This window comes from Aplosporella prunicola (genome assembly GCF_010093885.1).
Source record: "Aplosporella prunicola CBS 121167 unplaced genomic scaffold K452scaffold_19, whole genome shotgun sequence".
Lineage (NCBI taxonomy): Eukaryota > Fungi > Ascomycota > Dothideomycetes > Botryosphaeriales > Aplosporellaceae > Aplosporella > Aplosporella prunicola.
The window spans coordinates 731924-752304 of record NW_022983547.1 but is presented as its reverse complement, the minus strand read 5'-3'; the positions used below and the strand labels follow the sequence as shown (position 1 = coordinate 752304).

At 55.9% G+C, this 20381-nt stretch overlaps 10 protein-coding genes across 10 annotated transcripts; 4 read left to right on the top strand and 6 right to left on the bottom strand.

Moving 5' to 3' along the window:
- Window positions 1–88: 88 nt before the first annotated feature.
- Window positions 89–1297, bottom strand: K452DRAFT_216422 (iron reductase domain protein; the record flags this gene model as incomplete). The annotated part of the gene is made up of 1 exon (XM_033536255.1): window positions 89–1297. A coding segment is annotated over one exon (1209 nt), but the record flags the coding sequence as incomplete, so codon positions are not given.
- Window positions 1298–1493: 196 nt separating this feature from the next.
- On the top strand, window positions 1494–3365 carry K452DRAFT_231903 (uncharacterized protein; the record flags this gene model as incomplete). Its single annotated transcript, XM_033537194.1, has 2 exons — window positions 1494–3233; window positions 3291–3365. The coding sequence occupies 2 exons, from the start codon at window positions 1494–1496 to the stop codon at window positions 3363–3365; spliced, it is 1815 nt and encodes a 604-aa protein (XP_033395487.1).
- A 133-nt stretch (window positions 3366–3498) lies between these two features.
- K452DRAFT_300277 (uncharacterized protein) lies at window positions 3499–5017 on the bottom strand (the record flags this gene model as incomplete). The annotated part of the gene is made up of 2 exons (XM_033542312.1): window positions 3499–4494; window positions 4553–5017. The coding sequence occupies 2 exons, from the start codon at window positions 5015–5017 to the stop codon at window positions 3499–3501; spliced, it is 1461 nt and encodes a 486-aa protein (XP_033395486.1).
- A 149-nt stretch (window positions 5018–5166) lies between these two features.
- On the bottom strand, window positions 5167–6521 carry K452DRAFT_352505 (uncharacterized protein). The gene is made up of 6 exons (XM_033545778.1): window positions 6293–6521; window positions 6068–6211; window positions 5881–6009; window positions 5613–5822; window positions 5353–5556; window positions 5167–5296 (listed from the first exon to the last, which is right to left on the bottom strand). Exons 1-6 carry the CDS (start codon window positions 6369–6371, stop codon window positions 5226–5228), a joined length of 837 nt encoding a protein of 278 aa, XP_033395485.1. The 5' UTR covers window positions 6372–6521; the 3' UTR covers window positions 5167–5225.
- An 89-nt stretch (window positions 6522–6610) lies between these two features.
- K452DRAFT_320364 (uncharacterized protein) lies at window positions 6611–8807 on the top strand. Its single transcript, XM_033544316.1, has 5 exons — window positions 6611–6877; window positions 6943–7854; window positions 7940–8321; window positions 8375–8642; window positions 8712–8807. The coding sequence occupies exons 1-5, from the start codon at window positions 6700–6702 to the stop codon at window positions 8781–8783; spliced, it is 1812 nt and encodes a 603-aa protein (XP_033395484.1). The 5' UTR covers window positions 6611–6699; the 3' UTR covers window positions 8784–8807.
- A 325-nt stretch (window positions 8808–9132) lies between these two features.
- Window positions 9133–10353, bottom strand: K452DRAFT_300274 (uncharacterized protein; the record flags this gene model as incomplete). The annotated part of the gene is made up of 3 exons (XM_033542311.1): window positions 9133–9179; window positions 9325–10185; window positions 10251–10353. The coding sequence occupies 3 exons, from the start codon at window positions 10351–10353 to the stop codon at window positions 9133–9135; spliced, it is 1011 nt and encodes a 336-aa protein (XP_033395483.1).
- A 426-nt stretch (window positions 10354–10779) lies between these two features.
- On the top strand, window positions 10780–13337 carry K452DRAFT_275283 (uncharacterized protein; the record flags this gene model as incomplete). Its single annotated transcript, XM_033539228.1, has 8 exons — window positions 10780–11019; window positions 11070–11331; window positions 11393–11598; window positions 11658–11827; window positions 11877–12067; window positions 12117–12458; window positions 12524–12670; window positions 12733–13337. The coding sequence occupies 8 exons, from the start codon at window positions 10780–10782 to the stop codon at window positions 13335–13337; spliced, it is 2163 nt and encodes a 720-aa protein (XP_033395482.1).
- A 776-nt stretch (window positions 13338–14113) lies between these two features.
- Window positions 14114–15549, bottom strand: K452DRAFT_289745 (uncharacterized protein). The gene has a single exon (XM_033540884.1). It carries the CDS (start codon window positions 15122–15124, stop codon window positions 14588–14590), a length of 537 nt encoding a protein of 178 aa, XP_033395481.1. The 5' UTR covers window positions 15125–15549; the 3' UTR covers window positions 14114–14587.
- A 198-nt stretch (window positions 15550–15747) lies between these two features.
- On the top strand, window positions 15748–16836 carry K452DRAFT_360469 (uncharacterized protein; the record flags this gene model as incomplete). Its single annotated transcript, XM_033546341.1, has 6 exons — window positions 15748–15999; window positions 16053–16184; window positions 16237–16355; window positions 16409–16493; window positions 16552–16758; window positions 16814–16836. Exons 1-6 carry the CDS (start codon window positions 15771–15773, stop codon window positions 16834–16836), a joined length of 795 nt encoding a protein of 264 aa, XP_033395480.1. The 5' UTR covers window positions 15748–15770.
- A 1588-nt stretch (window positions 16837–18424) lies between these two features.
- On the bottom strand, window positions 18425–19892 carry K452DRAFT_232126 (uncharacterized protein; the record flags this gene model as incomplete). The annotated part of the gene is made up of 4 exons (XM_033537207.1): window positions 18425–19021; window positions 19074–19416; window positions 19471–19697; window positions 19752–19892. 4 exons carry the CDS (start codon window positions 19890–19892, stop codon window positions 18425–18427), a joined length of 1308 nt encoding a protein of 435 aa, XP_033395479.1.
- Window positions 19893–20381: the final 489 nt, after the last annotated feature.

Below are 20381 nucleotides of genomic sequence, written 5' to 3'. Positions count from 1 at the left end.
CATCATCGTCATCATCGTCATCACTCCCCGCCACGGCGAAATACCCGCGCCCCTCCTCCCCCGCGGCCGTCTCTCCGCTTATTCGCCGACGCTGCCTCCGCTTCAGCCACCACACCAGCGCGCCCAGCCCCGAGAGCAGCAGCCCAACCAGCACCCCCGCCGCGACGATATGCCCGCGCGGCCACCCCGCCAGCGCCAGCCCGAGCACCAGGTTCGCACATGCCACGGGCACGACGGCCCGCCCGACCCACACGTGCGCGTCCGACACCCACGTCCGTCGCCCCAGGGCCACGAAGCGCACATGGTGCAGCCAGCCCAGCAGGGCCTGGGCCGCCAGCACGCCGACCACGGCTATACCCACGCTCTGGTGCAGCGTGTCGACGCGGGGCCGCAGGAGAAGGCCCGCTACGAGGCCGAGGGCCACCAGCACGCTGCCCGCCGCCTGCGCCATCCAGTGCCGCGTGAACGCCGCCGCGGCGCCCGAGCGGATCAAGACGGTGCCGAGGGGGAAGAGGAGGCAGAAGGCAACGCCCATGAACAGGGCGTGGGCGTGCAAGCGCGGGCTCGTTGCCGCCGCAAGCAGCGAATCGGACGAAAGAAGCACGAGGGGCGCCTCGGCGGCACCGACAGCGTCGACGCCCGCGCGCACGACCGGGAGCGACGGCAGGCCCGGGGCGCGGCTGAGCGAGCGCGCGGCGTCGAGGTAGAAGCGGCCCCAGCCGCCGTTGCCATGGTGGTGGGCGTGCATGCGCAGGTGCGCGTCGTAGGTGTAGACGGCGAAATGCTGCACCGGGTTCCAGGCCCAGATCCACGGCTGCGAGGCGGCCGTCGCGTCGAGGGCAATGCCGGGCCACGCGCCGCACGCGTAGCAGACAAGGGCGACGGCGGCGTCGTAGACGGGCATGTCGGGCGTGAAGCCGGTCGTGGCGGGCAGCCAGTCGGCGCGCACGACGCGCAGGTCGGCGGCGGATGACGGGGAAGGTGGTCGCACCAGCTCGGGCTGATGATGGCCCTCGGGGCTCGTACGAACGCTTACGATGGGCGCGGCGTCGCCCAGCGGGTCGCCGTAAACGATAAACATGAGGGCGTCGGCCATGGTGGTGCCGGGGCCGACGGCAGTCCAGCCGCGGGCCGAGGCGTTGTGGCGCGTCGTGGTGAAGGTGAGGTAGAGGTCGTGAGCGCGGGTTGAGGCGTTGCGGTGCGTCGTCATGGCAACGCAGAAGTTGACGTCAGTGGCGGGGTCGGCATGTTTGCAGAACTGGACGGGCTCGGCTTGGGCGAGGACGACGATGAGGGCGAGAGAGCCGAGGAGAAATGACAAAGACATGGTGGGCGGCGGTGGCTTGGGTTTGCAGTCCGTCAGTGGGCGTCGTTTTCAGATGGGCAAGTGGCAGGGGTGGGTTGACATTGCAGCTGCACGGTCAACACAAGATGACAAGATGACAAGATAAAGCGTCACAGTCACAGTCACGGTCACGGTCACAGTCACAGTCATGTTGGCGTTGTTGCTCCTGCTCACTTCCACGGCGGCGCTCGTGGTGCAAGAGAGGCAGCCCGTCCCGCGCGAGTGGACGAGGGTGGGCCCGGCGCCGGCGCACGACCAACTGGTGCTGCACATCGGTCTGCGGCAGGCCAACTCTGCGGCCCTCGAGCGGCACCTGGCGCGCAGCAGCAGCATCCTTTCCAAGGACGAGACGGACGAGCTGGTGCGGCCGTCGGCTGAGGCGTTTTGGGCGGTGGAGCAGTGGCTGGCCCAGCACGGCGTTGTCGACTACACGTACGCTTCGTCGGCGCGCGATTGGCTGACGGCGCGGGTGCGCGTCGACACGGCCGAGCGGCTGCTGGGCACCGAGTACCACGTCTACCGCCACGAGGGCGATGGCGACGAGCTGGTGCGCGCGCCCGTCTGGTCGCTGCCCGCCAACGTCGCTCCCCACGTCGACACGGTGCAGCCGACGACCGTCTTCCTGCGACGACAGGCCCGCGCGCCCCCGTCGCACGCCGACCTCGCCCAAGCCGACGTGCAAGAGCTGGGCCATATTCCCGTGCCCGACCAGGCCGACCTGCCCGACGCGCCCTCGCCCGCCCAGGCGTGCAACCCGCTGGCCGTGTCGCCGCTGTGCCTGCGCGCCCTGTACGGCTCCCTTGGCTACCGCCCTCCGGCCCCCGCCGTCGGCAACAGCTTCGCCATAGTCAACTTCCTCGACGAGGTCAACAACCGCTCCGACGTCGACCTCTTCTTGCGCGCCTACCGCAAAGACGCCGCCCGCGACAAGGCCGCCTACCGCTTCACCACCGAGACGGTCGCCGGCGGCCTCGACGACCAGAAGCCCAACCCCGACCTCGGCTACGAGGGCGCCCTGGACGCCCAAGCCGCTCTGGGCGTTGGCCATCCCACGCCGCTGGTGGCGTACAACGTGGGCGCGCGCCCGCCGCCCTTCCGTGAGTCGGCCTTCACCCCGCGCAACCGCAACGAGCCATACCTCGCCTGGCTGCACCATGTTCTGGCCCAGCCGCCGTCGACCCTGCCGCTCGTCATGTCCATCTCGTACGCCGACGAGGAGCAGACGGTGCCGCCCTCGTACGCTCGCCGCGTGTGCAATGCCTTTGCCCAGCTGGGCGCCCGCGGCGTCACGGTGCTCGTGAGCAGCGGCGACGAGGGCGTCGGCCACGCCGGCAACTGCTCCGCCACCCAAGACGGCCGCCCTGCCTTCCTGCCCACCTTCCCCGCCTCGTGTCCCTACGTCACCGCCGTCGGCGCCACCCGCCACGTCGACCCGGAGCTCGTCGCCTTCGACGCCCGCACCGGCTTCGTCTCCGGCGCCGGCTTCAGCAACTACTTTGCCCGGCCCGCCTACCAGGACGCTGCCGTGCTCCCGTACGTCGACACCGTCTTGGGCCCGGACAAACACGCCGGCATGTGGAACCCGCGCGGGAGGGCCGTCCCGGACATCGCCGCCGCCGGATACCACTACACCATCATGTGGAACGGGACGGCGAGGCTGACCGACGGGACGAGCGCCTCGGCCCCTACTGTTGCCGCCATTGTGGCCCTCGTCAACGACGCTCTGCTGGCCGCCGGCCACGCGCCTCTCGGGTTTTTGAACCCTTGGCTGTACGACAAGGGATGGCGCGGCTTCACTGACATTGTCCACGGGAACGCGACGGGATGCGGCACCGATGGCTTCCCTGCAGCGCCAGGGTGGGACGCGGCATCTGGATTTGGCACGCCTGTGAGTACGCGAGATGGTGGTGATTGCTGGCCATGGCTGACTGATGATATGCTGCAGTGGTTTCCAAGACTGAAGGAACTTGCTTTTGAGCTGAGAGAGCAGCGGCGTCCATGGTATTATGGCGATGGTTGATTGTCTATCCTGTAGCCAGGACTCGGACGGAGAATGAACGACAGACAACAAAGCACTTCCATTCATTATTAGATAGCTAGCAACGCTGCGCCTCTGCGTATCTTCTATTCGAACCCGTCTGCACCCTTCTCACTCACTGCTGCGGCTTGCCCAAGGCCCTCAACTTGGCCCCATACTTCCACAGGACCAGCGGAGCCGGGACTCCAAAGGCCAGGAACAAAAAGGCAAGGAGGCTGTTCCCCCAGCCGTATCCCAGGTTTTTGTACATCTTGGGCGCGAAAATGGGGAAGGCAAAAGCGAAGACGTTTCGGAGGAACTGCGACGCGGCCGACGCCGACGCCGTATGGTGCGGGAACGCGTCCATGACGTACGCCTGCATGCTCTGGGTGCCGAGGATGATGCCGCAGCCGAAGATGCCAATGCCCACGTCCGTCATGGCCCAGTGCAGGTGCGCGTGGACGGACCAGCCGTACCAGAACAAGCCAGTGGGGATGAGCACGATGCTGGGCAGCATGAGCGGGACGCGGTACTCGGGGGCAGTGTTTCCGCCGTGTTTGGCTTGCAGATGCTTCCAGATGCGGTCGGTGGCGGGGCCGCCGACCTGCGCGGCAATGGTGTAGCCTATGACGAGGCCGAGGTAGTTGATGCCGCTGATGTTAACGGCCTCGTGGTATACATCGATCCACATAGTGGCAAACGTCGCCAGCACGATGTAGAGGATGCCGAAGTTATAGGCCAGGAACAGCGACATGAGCTGCAGGATGGGTTGCGTGACGAGCAGGCGGTACGGGCGAGTGAGGCCGACCTTGAGACGATGCAGAAGCGACACCTGGTCCGCTTCGAAGTCGGTGTAGTGCGGGTGGCCGGTGTGTTTAGTTAGAGTGTTGGCTTTCCGGGCCAGGATTGTCGGCGCGTGCGTCTCCCGGAAGAGGAACAAGGTGAGGAACATGAGCAGGGCGTCAAAAGCGGACAGCACCCAGAAGAGCCAGCGCCACCCGACGGCTTCGGCGATGATGCCACCGAGTATCGGGCCCAGCGCCGGGCCCAGCAGCGGGATGAACGTTGCCAGCGCAAACGACTTGCCGCGTTCCTCGGACTTCCAACAGTCACTCAGCACCGGCAGCGAGATCTGGAAGTTTCATGTGTTAGCATTCCAGCAATGGGACAAAGTGCAATCGCATACTCACAGCAAACTGCGAACTGGCGCCCAACCCGGCAAAAAACCGCCCGGCAATCATGACGCCCTTTGTGTTCGCAAAGCCGCAGATGAGATTCCAGAGCGTGTACCAGAGGCTGCTGGCCAGCCAGACGCGCTTGCGGCCAAAGACTTCGGAGCATGGGGCGAGGACGAGAGGGCCGAAAGCGAAAGCCAGGATGAAGATGGAGAGGGCGAGGTTGGCCTCCTCCTCGCCAATGTGCAGTGACGCGCTAATGTCTCCCAGCGCGGGCGCCATCATGGCTCCGGACATCAGCGTCACCAGCCCGCCCAGCGAGGTCAGAATGGCGGCCGCCCACTTCCGCCACGCCGGCCAGTTCTTGGGGTTGAGCGGATCATCGGGCCCGTCCCACGTCACTAAGAAGCTGGGCTCGTCGGGAGCGGCGCTGTGCTTCTCGTTGGGATCCCGCTGCTGCTGCTGCTGCTGTTGCTGCATTTTGGTGTAGTGCCGACGAAGGCGGACGGCAGGCGCGTCGCTTAAGAAGAATAGCAAACATGGTGTAACCATCGGCAATGCTTCCTTTCACGTCACGCCGTCTTATCAGGTGCAAGGTTCTACGCGAAGAAAATCTGATAATCATGCATATGCGCCTGTTTTATTCCTGCGCTTCTGCCTCCACGCGTTCCCATCCCTACCTACGCATCTAGTGGTCATGATGGTCCCCAACCTGCAACGCCCCAATTTTGTCGCCTTCTCCTTTTGGGTAGGCCAGGCCTGCGAAACATGTCAGCGCAAGCGCTACTGCGCCGTACCTATCTATCTTCACCTACCAAGTGTGGGATGGACCAGCCACCCGGGCCTCATCATGTCCACCGAGCGCGCCCGCGTCCACCGATCCAGCTTGTCCCAATTGACGCACTGGTGCGTCGTCGCGTTGGCGACAGGGATGCGGCTGCTTTCCTTCCACTCGAAGGTGATGAGTCCGATGTCGCCATGGCACATGGCCGATTGGCGCAGGAAGTCGATGCAGTGCTCTGCGCGTTCTGCTGTCAGCTCCTTTCTTCTGCAGTCGGGGCGGCTCAAGGCCCACCGTTGTGCAGCCGGTTCATCTCCAGCTGATTCGCGTCCAAGTCCGGCCAATAGTACTCCTGGTACATGTACTGGTGCAGCCGCTTTAGGCAATGCAGCTCGTGGTACACGTTCAACGTGCCGATGTATCCACCCCCCTCTGGCAACGCCACCCCAATGTCCTCTCGCTCGTAGTGCTTCATCACTTCTGGCTCGAGCTTGATGTTCTCGTCTGCGAAATGTCAGCGCTCAATGTACATATGGTGTCCGCATTGGATCGTAAAGATCACAGTTGAGAAGATCATGCCACGCCTGGTCGAGTTGCGGGCTTGGTTTCCCCGAAAACGAGCCACGTTCTTGGATTCTGTCTTCGAGAGAGAATTTGTGTTCCTCAAACTCCAGCGCTTCGATAGCAGGAGCTGGAATAGAGCATTAGCGTCCGCCCAAGCTGATACGAAATGCATTGGAGTTTCTCACAAAACGGTAAGCCGCTGTCCCGCGGACTTTTCGATCGCCGTGAGGCCACTGATACCAAAACAGCGGCGTAAACGAAGAACAAAACGATGTGCGCGATGATCAGGTTACGATACCTGCTCCAGACGGAGCGGCCACGTCGAAATGCTGCTTTTTCGCCAAGAAGGCCGCTTTGCACTTCGTCATCGGTTGCCGAGCCATCCAGCTGATCCTCAGACCCATCCGCACGACTGTAGAGCGTCTGCGGATAGGCCAACGGCAGTGACGACGACATTCTGGACTTGACTTTGTCGAAAAGAGCTGACATTCTCGGAGATTGATTGTGTTAGTCGTGTGGGATTCGACGGCGACGACGTATGGGGAAAAATATGTATGCTGCTCCGGGTTTCACTTACGCGGGCGTTAGTCCTTCGGGGGCGCGGCTCGGTCGAAGGCAAGGATTAGCGCAAAACTGGAGCCGGTGGTTGACATTGCATTATCTGACAGTGCATCTGCGGAGTGGGGCTATGTCTCTCCCGCCCTGGCGCACGGCGGCGTGCCCGAATCCCAATCCGGAAAACAGGTCTTTTGATCTACAGCAACTTCACATTTATCATTTGTTGAATACTCTGGCCCCCAACGACGCCACGCCGACCATGTTCGCTCGAAGCATTCTGCTTTTGGTAGTGTTACTGCGCTCAGTTGCCTCCTCGTTCCCAGAGCCATCAAATTTGTGGTCACGTGTCGGGCGTTCGCCTCGCGACATCGCCATCAACTTGCACATTGCACTGAGGCAAAGCCGATTCAACGAGCTCGAAGAACATCTGTTACAGGGTACGTCTACCTAATTTTGTAATCTAACCGTCCGTCGTATCATTTTGCTGAGCATAATGTTGCAGTTTCGGATCCAACACATGGTCGATATGGCCAGCATTTGACCGCAAGTGAAGTCCATGACCTGGTTCGACCTTCAGAAAATGCCGTCGCTGCAGTACAAGAGTGGCTTGGTAGTTATGGGATTGAAATGAGAAAGCTGTCCTACAGCCCTGCCCGTGATTGGATTTCAGTGATGCTTCCTATCCACGAAGCAGAACGTCTTCTCCAAACAGAATACTCCGTGTATCAGCATAAAGGCGGCAAAACCGTAGTACGAGCGCCTGATTGGTCTCTTCCGCAGAGCCTGGCAGAGTTCGTGGACGACATTCAGCCAACAACATCCTTCTTCCGTGCTCTCCCGCGGCAGGAATCCACACCTTTCGCTAATGGCATCTTTGATGAACCATCATTAGTATCCCGAGACGACAGCACTGAGCCTGACGCAGTCAGCCAAGTTTGCAATTCGAGCGCGATCACCCCCCAATGTTTACGTACGCTCTACGGAACCAACGACTACGAGCCCCAAAAGCCCCCGGGGAACCGCATGGCTCTAACAAACTTCCACGGCGAAACCAACAACCGTTCAGACACGAAACTCTTCCTACAAGCACACCGGCCCGACGCCGTAGATGAAGCATATAGATTCAAAGACGAAGCAGTCGCCGGCGGAGAGAATAGCCAGGAGCCAGCTACAGATCGAAAAGGTCGCGAGGGAAACCTCGACGCTCAAGTTATGCTGGGGATCGGGTTCCCGACGCCTCTTGTCACATACACCACAGGCGATGTCCAGCCACCGTTCGATCCGGACACCTTCACGCCGGCAAACACCAACGAGCCGTTCTTGACGTGGCTGCAGTACCTACTGGCCCAACCGGATCCGTTACCGCAGGTCATCAGCATCAGCTATGGCGACATTGAGCAAACAGTGCCTCGCGGTAAGTTTCCCTTCCATGTTTCATTTCACAACGTTCCTCTCGAGAAAAAGTTCAGTGGATCTAATCATGGTACCGCCGCTCTCAGCCTACGCGACACGAGTATGCCGCTCCTTCGCCCAACTCGGCGCGCGCGGCGTCAGCGTCATCTTCGGCGCCGGCGACTCGGGCGTCGGCCGCGCGGGCGCGTGCACCGCAAACGACGGTTCCGGCCGGCGCGAGTTCTTGTCCGTATTCCCCGAGGCGTGTCCGTATGGGACTTCGGTGGGGGCGACGCGCGGCGTCGGGCCCGAAGTCGTCGCGTACAACAACAACAACGGCTTCGTCACAGGCGGTGGTTTTAGCCGCTATTTTTCCCGCCCGAGGTGGCAGGACGAGGCTGTTGGGGCGTACGTGAAGGGGCTTGAGGGCCTGCATGATGGGTTGTTCAATCGGGGAGGACGTGGCTATCCGGACGTTGCCGCGCAGGGGTATGTTGTTTGGATGTGAACCGCGATCGCGTCACTGATGCGCTGTCAAACAGGTATCGCTTTGTTACTGTCTGGAATGCTACCACCGAGCTGGTCGACGGTACGAGCGCTTCGGCTCCCACCTTCGCAGCTGTCGTCGCTTTGGTGAACGATGCGCTGCTCGCTAGCGGAAACCCACCTATGGGGTTTCTGAATCCGTGGCTGTATTCGCGGGGGTTTCAGGCTTTTACGGATATCGTAGACGGATCAAACAAGGGCTGCAACACGAGCGGGTTTCCTGCGAAGCCGGGTTGGGATGCCGCTAGTGGCTTTGGTACTCCTGTAAGTGGATTTTTTGTTTCGACTTGAATTTTTTCCGTCAAGATAAACATTGTTGTTAATTGCGAGTAGTGGTTTCCGAAAGTCAAGTCGCTCGCCCTACAAAACCAGTTCCGTGAGCAACGGCCATGGTATGTTCTCTAAGGCGTCTGGTAAAGAGCCATCAGGATGTTTGTAGTTTCTTTGTTGGTTACTTTAGTAAGCTATTCAAATAAATTTCTTTTAATTTAATATACGAGTCCCTCTAGATACTACTTTAAATGGTAGTAGAGGATATTGATATCTCTTCGTAATACATCATGAAACAGCTAGGCTATAGGCCAACAACCATCCTCAGTCCATTTTATTAATTGAACTACGTGTGCCTACAGACTGCGGTAGGCCGCCAAGCTATGGCTCCGTCCGGGCGGGACTGAACGACTTTAAGCGCTGATTGAACCCCAAAAGATGTAAAAAGATACATATAGCTCGAGAGCTCTGCGGCTCCTGCACGTTAGCGCTGCTTGCCAAGCTGGACAGTAAAGACCATGTATCCGGGATCTTTGCTCTGGTTAGCTCCCGTCGCGAAGGCAGAGAGTATGTAAAGGAAAAACGAGAAGTCGGAGACTCGCCTGTTCTCGAAGATAAATCTTGTCCCTTTTAAGCTTCCGTTTCGCCGGCTCATCCAAACACAGCCGCTGGATACTGTCCGAGAGGCCGCTTTCTCCAGCGCCACCGACCTGATCGCCCAGGTCTCTGGTCGGCTTTTTGTCCGAGTGGCGTAACAGCTCCTGCGTGTAATGGTGCTCCGCCGATCGCAGCATCGCGTCGTGGTAGCCCTGCGCCTCGCTCCTACCCCAGCCCTGCGAGCTACTGTGCAGCGTAGCGATGACCTTGCGCAGACGCCGCCGCCGGCTGGCGGCCTGCGCCAGGTGCGCCAGTGTGCCCCGCTGAAAGTCTGCTGTGTAGTAAGTCGAGGTCATAACGTCAATGTTCTCGAATCCCAGCTCTTCTATCACTTCCAGCATGCGCTCCATCCTGGCCTCGAGACTGCTGGCGCCGTTTCCCTCCATGCTGTCACTTTTGGGAGTTGGGCATGCGGCGTCGGAGGTCTCGTTGTGGAATCCCCCGCCGTTGGTTGAAAACGGTGGCATCTCGGCCGTAGTCATCATTGCATCAAACTCAGCTCCCGAAGCGCAATCAGAGGAGAAAGGAGCGCTGGCAATGTCTAAGGGATGAAGCAAAATTTGAGTTTCAATGTGGCCGAGATGACCGCTAGGCGCTTCAGTTCCGTTCTGTGGTTGGGCAGTGAGCCCGTCCTTGCCGTGCTGCTGGGAAATTATGCTCTGCGCGTGGTATTCGTCCAACAGCAACTCATCTGAAGGCCAGGAACTTGATTCATAATGCTGGGGTGCATCGTTCAGATGCGTATATTGCTGGGAGGGGATGTCGACTGGTGATGTCAAGGAGGGGAAGCAGTTAACCACAGAGAGTGGCGGCGCAACCCCAAAAACAGGCTGCTGTTGAGTCAACGAAGCAGGTGGCTCGTTGATTCTCGCATTTGATTCTGCAAGCATCCGGTCAACTGTGTTGGTCTCGGTGAAGGCTGCGGTTCGGAGATCGGGAACTTACTGGCTCGATGTTTCCTCTGCGAAAGGCGATTACGGCGTTTTCTTCCGTCTTCGGCGTTAGGTACAAAGATCAATTGATTGTCGTGCGCGAAGCTTTGGGCCATGGCTAAGAGAAACTTGGCTGCTTGTGGGGGCTCGCAAGACCATGTCCTATTTAAAATATGGGGGCTGAAACCAAGCATGGTGTAAGCTAATAGCTCGGCTTCGCTCAGAACCATTCGTATCTGGTGCAGACGAACTAAAAGGGCATATGCTGAAAAATATACCAATCGGAATCTCGCCACCGGTATTTGATGGGAACATAGGTCCAGCGGCACCTGCAGCTCTAAGTGGAGAAGGTGGCGCAGCCACTCCTACTGTGGCAGGGTTGCGAATCCTCCGAGTATCTCTGTTTCTAACCGCTGTGCCGCTCTCGGTAACTCGAACAGCTTCGCCCTACCCCGCTCTTGCGTGCTTATAGCGGGAAGCATTGCGAAGCTTTGGTCCCGCTTGGTATACCATCCCGTCTCTGTCCAAGCAGCTATCTGCACATGGCGAATCTTTCCACTCAGTTGCCGTCTCGGCCGTCGAGTCTGTCGCCTCCGCGCTCGCGGGCGGCCCAGGAGCAGAACGCCCAATTCACTCCATTTGAAGATTTGGCCGACGAGCCGGACAACGTGTTGACTGTGCGCGCAGTCCTCGTGGGCATCGCGTGCGGTGCTTTGATCAATGCCTCAAACATCTACGTCGGTCTGAAATCCGGCTGGACAGCTTCTGCAAACATATTTGCTGTGAGCATATCCTGTCATAAGCTTTCGGCTGGCCGCTGACTTTCGAGCAGAGTATCGTGGGTTTTACGGTGCTGAAGTTCTGCTCAAAGCATCTCTCCCCCATTGCCCTCATCGGCAGCCCATTCGGGCCCCGAGAAAACAACATTGTCCAAACAGCGGCAACTGCAGCCGGTGGCATGAGCAACGTTTTCATATCTGCTTTTCCAGCAATGTACCAGCTGGGGCTCCTTGAATCTCCACAACAAGATTACTGGCGAATTGCTTCATTAACCGCTGTAGGAGGTTACTTTGGCCTCTTTTTGGCTACTCCTTGTAAGTGCTCATGCCCAAAAATCTAGTTTTCAAGACAATTACCAACCTGGCAAACTGCAAGTGCGGGCTTTTTTTATCAAGTCAGTTGGGCGTGAGCTGGGGCTTGTGTTTCCCTCCTCCTCTGCGACTGCGGCGACGATCAGGGGCATGCACATGGGGTCTACTGGCCAAGTGGCTGCGAAACGTAAGACTAGGGTACTAGCAGTAGTATTCAGTGTTTCCGCTGGCCTGAGGGTAGTGTCTGAATATGCGATAGGGATACTCTGGGTATGTACTTCGATATATTTATACCTTATTGCAAAAACTTAAACACTCACATCTTACAGGACTGGCATATATCAACATGGCTTTTTGAATCTGGGTTGAGCAAAGAGTTCACTTTGGCGCTTGAATCTTGGGGTTGGTTTCTAGAATGGTCGCCTGCATTTATCGGCTCTGGGATGCTCGTTGGCTGCAACGTCGCCTTTTCATACCTTCTCGGAACCGTTATAGCATGGTATGCTTACACAATACGCTTTCGTCTGCAAGATAGCTGATCGAAACAGGGGTATTATAGGACCTCTTCTTGTAGCTCGGGGTATTGGGTTCGGCGTTGCCCAGTCATCGGACCCACGCTGGTCCGGATACGTGTCGTATGGCATGCTCTCTGAAGATTTTACTACCGCCGATCACCCGAGTCCGCGGTACTGGCTGCTTTGGCCAGGCGTCTCATGTATGATAGCGGTTGCATGTACAGGTATGTGGTCTTGCAAAGGTCCTAAATTAAAACTGACACTGGATTGCAGACCTGCTCTGCCAATGGCGAACCTTTTGGCTCACTGGACATGCCATGTACCGATCACTGGCTTCGCGTGTCAGCTATCCCAAGCTACTGCCTCATCTAAAGGGGTGGACTAGGATTCCTGGCTCAGTAGAGGAAAAGGAGGTTGCTCCAAAGAAAGAAAACTATTTACAAGAGGAAGAAGTTTTGGAAGCCTCCATGTGGGCTCCAGGGCTTTTGCTTACCGTCGTCCTCACATGCATTGTAATGCAGAAACAGTTTGGCGTCGAGATCGGACAGACACTACTTGCACTTTTCCTCTCGTCAATATTCTCGTTTATTGCCATCCAGGCCAGTGGTGCCACTGGTGAGTACCACAGCTGCCGCCTACTTTCCCTAAGTTCCCGGGTTGCTGAGAAAAATTCCAAACAGATGTTACTCCCCTGACGGCTGTAACGAAAGCTTCTCAGATCATCATAGGTGCGGACACAAAAGGGCAAGGACTGACCATGCAGCAAGCCCAACACGTGAACCTGCTCGGAGGAGCACTCGCAAATATCGGCGCCAATCAAGCCGCGGGTGAGTTCGCGCCACACACCAACCGGCCATGCTCCGTCCACTAACAGACCCTGACCACAAAGACCTCGTCGGAGATTTCAGAGTCGGATTTCTCCTCCGCACGGCCCCCAAAACGCAATGGCTGGCACAGAGCCTCGGGACGGCCGTGGCGGTCCTGCTCGCGCCCGCCATCTACATTCTCTTCGCCACAGCCTACCCTTGCATCCATGCCACGGCCGACAACTGCGCCTTCCACGCACCATCAGTGGCCGCGTGGCGGGCAGTCGCCGTCGCCGTCACCGACCCGGCCTTCGCCATCCCGGCATCGAGCGCGCGCTTCAGCGTCGCCCTGGCCGCTTTTGGTTGCACCTCGACATTGGTGCGCCAGTTCGCGTGGACGGGCTCCCGCGCTTGGTTGCGTGCGTGGCATCCTAACATGATGGTTGTGGCGCTACCGTTTGTCATTCCGACTACCGTCGTTGGGTCAGCTATGGCTGTGGGCGCTTGTGCTGCCGCGCTTTGGGCCAGAAGGTCGCCTGCTTCCCATGCAGAGTTTGCGCACAGCGTTGCTGCGGGGATGATGGCTGGCGAGGGCATCGGCGGTGTGCTGTCTGCGGTTATTCACGTAATGGGTCTTTCGGGAGATCTGTATGGAACTACCTGGGGCTGTCCGGCGGGTATGTGCTAAGTTATGCTCAGCGTGTTCAACCGTCCCGTCGGCGCCAGACGGTGGGCGGGACGAACCGCCTGCCGTCCCTACCGTCTATTCATTTAATTAGACGATAAAGTAAGCCGTCTCGTTTAGTTGGACCGATATTATAAGATTTAGTATGGTGTTGTGAAATTTATATGGCGTCGGAGATATGAGATTATACTCGAGTATACCGACCCGCCGATACTCTATCTCTAAGCCTAATTAGGTAACGCAGGGTGGCGTTTGCCCCTTACTACTAGCGAAAATATATAACTACCGTCTACTACTGTCCCCCTAAACTAAGCTCCGTCGGGACGAGACCGTTCTTGGCGCGACGCTACGGAGACGGTCGTTACCGTCCGTTAGCGTACCGTCTATTTGTTTAGACCGACGATGATGAGGCTGGACGGTTCCGTACGCTGGTTATGCTGTACTCTATGCAGTTTGGTGTAGATTTAATGGTGATATAGAGGGCCCCAGTGGCAGTTGGTAAATAGCGTATGAGTAGATAGAGGATGACGGGAATCTGATTGAATAGATTTTCGGCGATGTAAGTGCACTTAGTACGTGACTACTATGCTATATAAAAGCTTATAACAAACCCAATATTATACAATAAGAACAAGATTTCACCTTCCGCGATAAAGGAAGGATCATCGGGTTGTGAAGCAAGTAGGTACAAAATGAGTCACTGACTGTTTATACCCTTACTAAAAAGCAAAGCAACATAATCTCGTGTACCTTAGGTTATCAAGAAAGAAAAAAATGACAGCGTAAAGCATGATTTTATTGTCAACTAAAACACAAAGACTAAGCTAGGTATGTTGAAAGCCTTTGCTACACTTTAGTCCGGAGCTTTAAGGACCGCCTTCTTTTCTTCGCGCAGTTTCCACCCAGAAAGCTGCAACGCCCTCCGTGGAGCCCAAGGCCCTATGTCGCAAATATTCCACTAAATGAGAGACGGAAAGTTAGGGGGACAGAAAGGAGAAACGAAGCAAGTAAGCAAGCAAACTAGCGAGCAAACAGCATTTTGCGGTTTGCTGATGCCGCTACCATACGAACTCCCTAAGTACAAGACCACCGGCTTCTGAGCCTGATCCTCCAAAGTTTCATTGCCGTGGAATTGGATGCAGAATCGAAGCTTGGTGGACACCGCGCATCACTTCCTGCGGATGCATCCAGATACATCAACAAGGTGCTGTGGCAGCACGCAAGTGCCTATAGGGAGAACGTTCGCGAATCGCTTAGAGCTTGTCGGCGATGTAGTTGGTGGCGCTGTCGGCATCGCTCCTCTTGTCAGCGATGTAGTTTGTTGCGGCATCAGCGTCAGATCGCTTCTTGTCCGCAATGTAGTTGGTCGCGGTGTCTGCATCGCTCCTCTTGTCGGCAATGTAGTTGGTAGCCGCGTCGGCATCAGAGCGCTTGTCCGCGATGTAGTTGGTCGCAGTGTCTGCATCACTTCTCTTGTCGGCAATGTAGTTGGTAGCTGCGTCGGCATCAGAGCGTTTGTCCGCGATGTAGTTTGTAGCAGCATCTGCGTCCGAACGCTTGTCGGCAATGTAGTTCGTCGCAGCATCAGCGTCGGAGCGCTTGTCGGCAATGTAGTTCGTCGCGGCATCAGCGTCGGAGCGTTTGTCCGCAATGTAGTTGGTTGCCGCGTCAGCGTCGGAGCGCTTGTCGGCAATGTAGTTCGTCGCGGCATCAGCATCGGAGCGCCTGTCAATCGCAGGAGCAGCCGAGGCGACGACGGCGAGGAGAGGTAGGAACTTGGAGAAATGCATTGTGAACAGTGATGTTGTGCAGAGAGGTTGTGACGAAGTGATAGCGATGTTTTTTTTTTTCTTTTTTTTCTTTGGGAGTGAATGCTGCTCCTTACTTGCTTTGGTGAAACAAGAAATCAAGACACAGCGCGAAGCTTTATAGATTTCCGTGCTTCAAGACTGTGAGAGCGATGCAGTGAGTTTCGCAATTCTCTTGATGTGTTGTTCACTGACTGTACTCGCTGTAGTGTCAACGATCCATCCGCGTAGCGCTTTGCAACTTGCAAGTGCCGAAATCGGTAAGTGTTGTTTACCTTCCTGATCCGGAGGAGATTTCTATCTGTAGGCATTGGATAACGTCAATTGGAAGAGGCTGACATTGCATCTCGCACTAATGGGATCTGGCTAGAGCCAGGAGTAAAGATCTGCGATGGTCTAGAGGATGACCGTGCAGCATTATAGCCAAAGGTGGGGGTCATTGGTCAATGCCACCCTGGTCCTGCATGATGGTGACCATGCATGCATGTTTGCTACGACTCTTTAATCCACCTTGCTGCATGCGATGTCTCAGAGAAAATGATCCCATAGAACGTGATAATGTATGCTTGCATTCACAACTTTTCTTAAGCACGTTTTCATCCGCGTGTATTTGCCACGAAAGCCCAAAATGTCGTCTTCATCTTCGCATACGCCCTTCCTTTCAGACACCGAACGCAATGATGATTTCTTCGATGAGAGCCAGGACAAACACTCTTTCGTGCCCAAGCGGTCGGCTCGAATCGGAAGTGTAAAGCTTAGTGCTATTCTCTTCCATACAATAATGATCTTCGTGTACATTGTCCTTACCATTGCCTTCATAAAAAACAAGCCTCCACAGAGACTCAATATTGTATACAGTAGGTTGTACTACTTGTGCCTGGCTGCTCTAGCTAACAAGTTTGTTTTCTAGCTCCTGTGGGAAACTCGCTGGAATATATTGCGCAAACAATCCCGGACAGCCCCGAGGACGTTGGAACAAGTCGTTATGTTGGAATGGAATCAAGTCCAGAGCTTGATAATGCCTGGTATCAGCTTCTTCGCCGTTAGTCACATTTGGACGAGCGTGAATCCTAGGGAGCTAATGTCTTTTTCAGACCACAATATTCGCTTAACCGACGACGACTTGCGTGGTATTAATCAGAGTTCAATTTCGCTTGGGCATGGCGGAGGATACCTTGGTATGCTAGGCGTCTACCACGAGCTCCACTGTCTAGTAAGTGTGGCTTCATAGGGTTGTTGGCATGTGCACGACTAAATGAACCATAGAAGCTTGTGCGCGAAGCGCTGCATCTTGACTACTATGGCCGTGGGAAGAGCGAGAAACAAAAGAGGATACTCGCTGGCCACGCCGGTATGGATAAAGAAGCTCCTTGGCCAAACACACGCTGGAGTCTACTGACACAGAACAGAACATTGCGTCGACGCGCTAAGGCAGACAGCGATGTGCCGCGCGGACACGACCATTTTTCCTTATCACTGGAATAACTTTACAAGAACTCCAGCGCCGACGTGGGTGCAGACTCACGAGTGCGTTAATTGGGACAAGTTTACCCAGTGGCTTGATTCGAGAGTAGTAGATATACATGAGCCTGGTTTGCTCACCCATCCAACTTTTGGTATGATTATCTCTATCCCGTCTCGAGGGGTACCCTACTAACGTAATTTAAATAGGACCGTCATATCCTACTTCGTAGATAAAAATGAATTATAGTATCATCTATTTTGTAGAAGCACGTGAAGTAGGATTAAGAAAACTAAGTAAATATTAAAGTCTAGAGTAACGTCCTAGACGTAGGAGCGAACCTAATCCATTAGCGAGCGTACCAATCGGATAGGCTCCCTAAAGGCAGTGAATTGGCGGAGATTTACGTGTTTTAATGTCAGCGAGAGGGTCAGCCACCGCATGAAGATGCGTTCTAATTAGTGCGCTCGCTAAACGAACAGGTTCGTTCATGCGTTAGGGACGTTAGAAACTAGTAATTAATCTTTTATATCCTTGTTAACGTCCGGCACCGTGTAGCTAGATTCACCGTAAAGCGAGATGGTGATAAGGGTACAGAGGAGAAGAAGAGTACCAGTTAGGATGTGTAGAGCCTCTGCGTGCTCTAAGACCTTTTTATCTATACCGGGGGCTCGGGCTAAGAGCTAGACAAGGAGTACTCTGTAGGGACTATTCGTATCGTCCCCTGTCTCACTATACGGTGGATCTTAGTTCGCGGTAACGGACGTTAAACCTTAAAGATTACGTAGTATTAAGTATCGACTTACTATATATAATATATATATATATAGTAAAGTCCTAGGTATAAGTTATAACGAGTCCTCTTTAGCCTAGGTATTAAAACTACCTAGCTCGAAGGATTTATATTAGCTAGGATTACTCCGATAACTCTCGATTTTTTTAGCCTTATTATAGTTAGTTATTACACTACAGCCTTACCCCTTACACCACACGTTTATCTACTGTAAGGGAATAAGGATCTTAAAGAGAAAACGTGTTCTTTTAGATAGCAGCATACATACCTCTATAAGTAGTAGTAATTTAGGAGGACAAGCGGCGTCCAATTCCTCGCGCCCAGCTTCACAGTTTACCTTAAGAATAAGAAGTATAAGAGAATCAAAAGATAAATTATAACACGGGTAGTATGGCGGTGAGGCTGGTTAGCGTTGCTACACTTGAGTATAACGGATTTTGTGTCGTTGCTGCTGTCACAGGCAGGCATTTCAGTTTCAAGCTCGCGGACGAGGCGAGGCAGCTTGTTGGGACCGTGAGGATGAGTTAGCTCTTACAGCGCAGTAAGGCATTAGCAAATAGACACCTACCTACATAGCACTCACACACCGCATCCCCCCTTCGTTTCAAATACCTAATCCGTAACCACCTACCTATCTATCAGAAACCACGACCACACGCGCTAGACCCCACCCCACTGCACCTGCCCAGCTTAGCGCAAACTCAATACCCGATACCCTTTCCGCAGACCCTGATCGCCGGCCAGAGATGTATGTAGTGAAACGAACAAAAATAAAAATAAAAAAGCTTCCGGCGGATAAGCTTAAACCCCTTCGTTTCACATCCGTCCACTTTCAAAATCTGAAACAAGAACAACAACAACAATGAACAGAAGAGGAACTACTGTAGAACACAAAAAAATTGCATGCATGCATGCATGCACGGTATCCAGAAACACCAGCGCCTAGGTACCGTCCGCCTACCAACCAGGGTATTCAACATAAAATAAAACAACCAAACCAAACCAAACCAAATACTCAAAAACAACCTCACTTCGGAAGCGGAAGCGGGCACCCCCTCTCAATCGAACAACTATAATCCCCCTCCATCGATTCCCGCAACTTCAACCTCTTCTCAGACCCGCCATCCCCATCCTCCCCATGATGACCAAACCCGCCACCCGCACTCGACTCGGCCCGCTCCTCCGTCCGCACCACCGCCTCCTTTGTCACCGTGATGCTCATCACGCGGGGTAGCATGCCCATCTCGGCCCTGAAGCTGCTCCGCCGGCGCCACTTCTCGCCGACGCCGCCCCACCGGCCGCCGCTGCTCTCGTGACCATGACCGCCACGCTCGAGGTCCGCCTCCTCCTCCCACGCCGACTCGTTCAGCGTCGTGCCGATGTGGTGCAGCGAGCGGCGTCGTGCGCGGCGCAGGCCCGTGCTGCTCTTCATCGGGAAGCTGTTGTTTTCCTCGTCGAGGAGCTGCTTTCCGTAGTAGCGCGAGAGGAGGCTGTTGTTGGTGGTGACACGCTCCGCGACGCGGCGGAAGAGCGGGTAGATCATTGGCACGTTGCCGATGACGACGGCGACGAAGGTCTCGCGGCAGGCCCAGCTGCCCGCGGCTTGTGCGCCGTTGATGGGGTCCTGTACACGTGTTGGTGGTTAAATCTTTGATTGAGATGGTAAGTGAGCTTACCTTGATGATGAGCGCACAGCGCAAAACACCAGCCATCATGACGAAGAGGGCCCCGCTGAAGATGACGAGCAGCGAGATCTTGCGGCGCAGCGGCAAGTTCGCCTTCCACAGCATCGGCAGCGGGATCGACATGAGGTACATGTCGGTGACGACGTTGAGGACGACAGTGACGTAGAGGTCGATCTTGGAGATGGCAGGCTGGCAGTAGTTGCCGGGGTCGGGGTAGATTTGCCAGTTGCGCTGGAAGGGCCGGCAGCCGAGCAGGATGGAGAGCTCGGTCGCGAAATAGGTGAGGCCGATGGCGATGTAGCCGGCTCGGATGCGCGTGAGGTACAGCCCGGCACTGAGATATGCGTTAGCGAACATATGGAAAACAATCACTGTGTGTACTGCTTACGTCAAGCGGGAATAGAAAATACACATGCAGAGCTTCAGAAGCCATAACAGAAGAGTATACAAGCTCCAGCCCACCAGTTGAGTCTTGGACCCGCCGACTCTTAGGTAGTACTCGTGGGAGTTGGGATCGAGAGCTTTCCGCTCTGCGTCCGTCATGCCATTGTTCGCGAGACCGAACCACCAGGCGCCGACTATGTATGCGGCGGCGGTCTCGAGACCATAGACGACCTTGGGAGATTTGTTAGAAGGCGTAACGGTAACGAGGGTTACGCAAAAGCTTACTGCTGCAACCAATATAAGGTAGTCATCTAAGTGGAAACCTCTCACGCCAACCGAGGTGATCCGCGCAGTGGTCCTCAGGGCAATAACGACAATGCCAACACTCAAGAGCGTAAAGGCCTCGGTGGTGAAAGAGTCGGCCATGTCGACAAGGCAAAAGAATGAGTGGGTACCGGTACCGAGGAAAGAAAAGAATATGGCGAGACATGGGACCGGGGGTGGGGTGCATGGCAAGATAACCTCGCCCAGGGTTTTTTGCGGGGAGTCGAGGCGTTTCCCTGGCAGCCTTGCAATTCGGCCACGAGGGCCGAGGCATGGCGGCAAAAGGAGACGGGACCAGTAGGTTAGAGGCGAACCGGGAGTCGCGGCTGGGATAGATGAACAGGGTGGGGCTTGAGGGGCAAAATCCCACGATGCCTTCTCTTGCAAACTACACCAAAGCCTGTACGGATTGTCGGCTATCGCAGTTGCGACGCGCGAACTGGTCGATTCGCGGCCTCATTGTGCGGCAGCGAGCCGTAGCGTCGGTGGTTCAGATGCAATCCTTCAGGCGACCTGCCGTCAATGGCGTAGAGAGGGGCCATGAGCGGCGTCGAGCAGCCGGGCGGCCAGAGCGTCCTATTGTCCTATTTC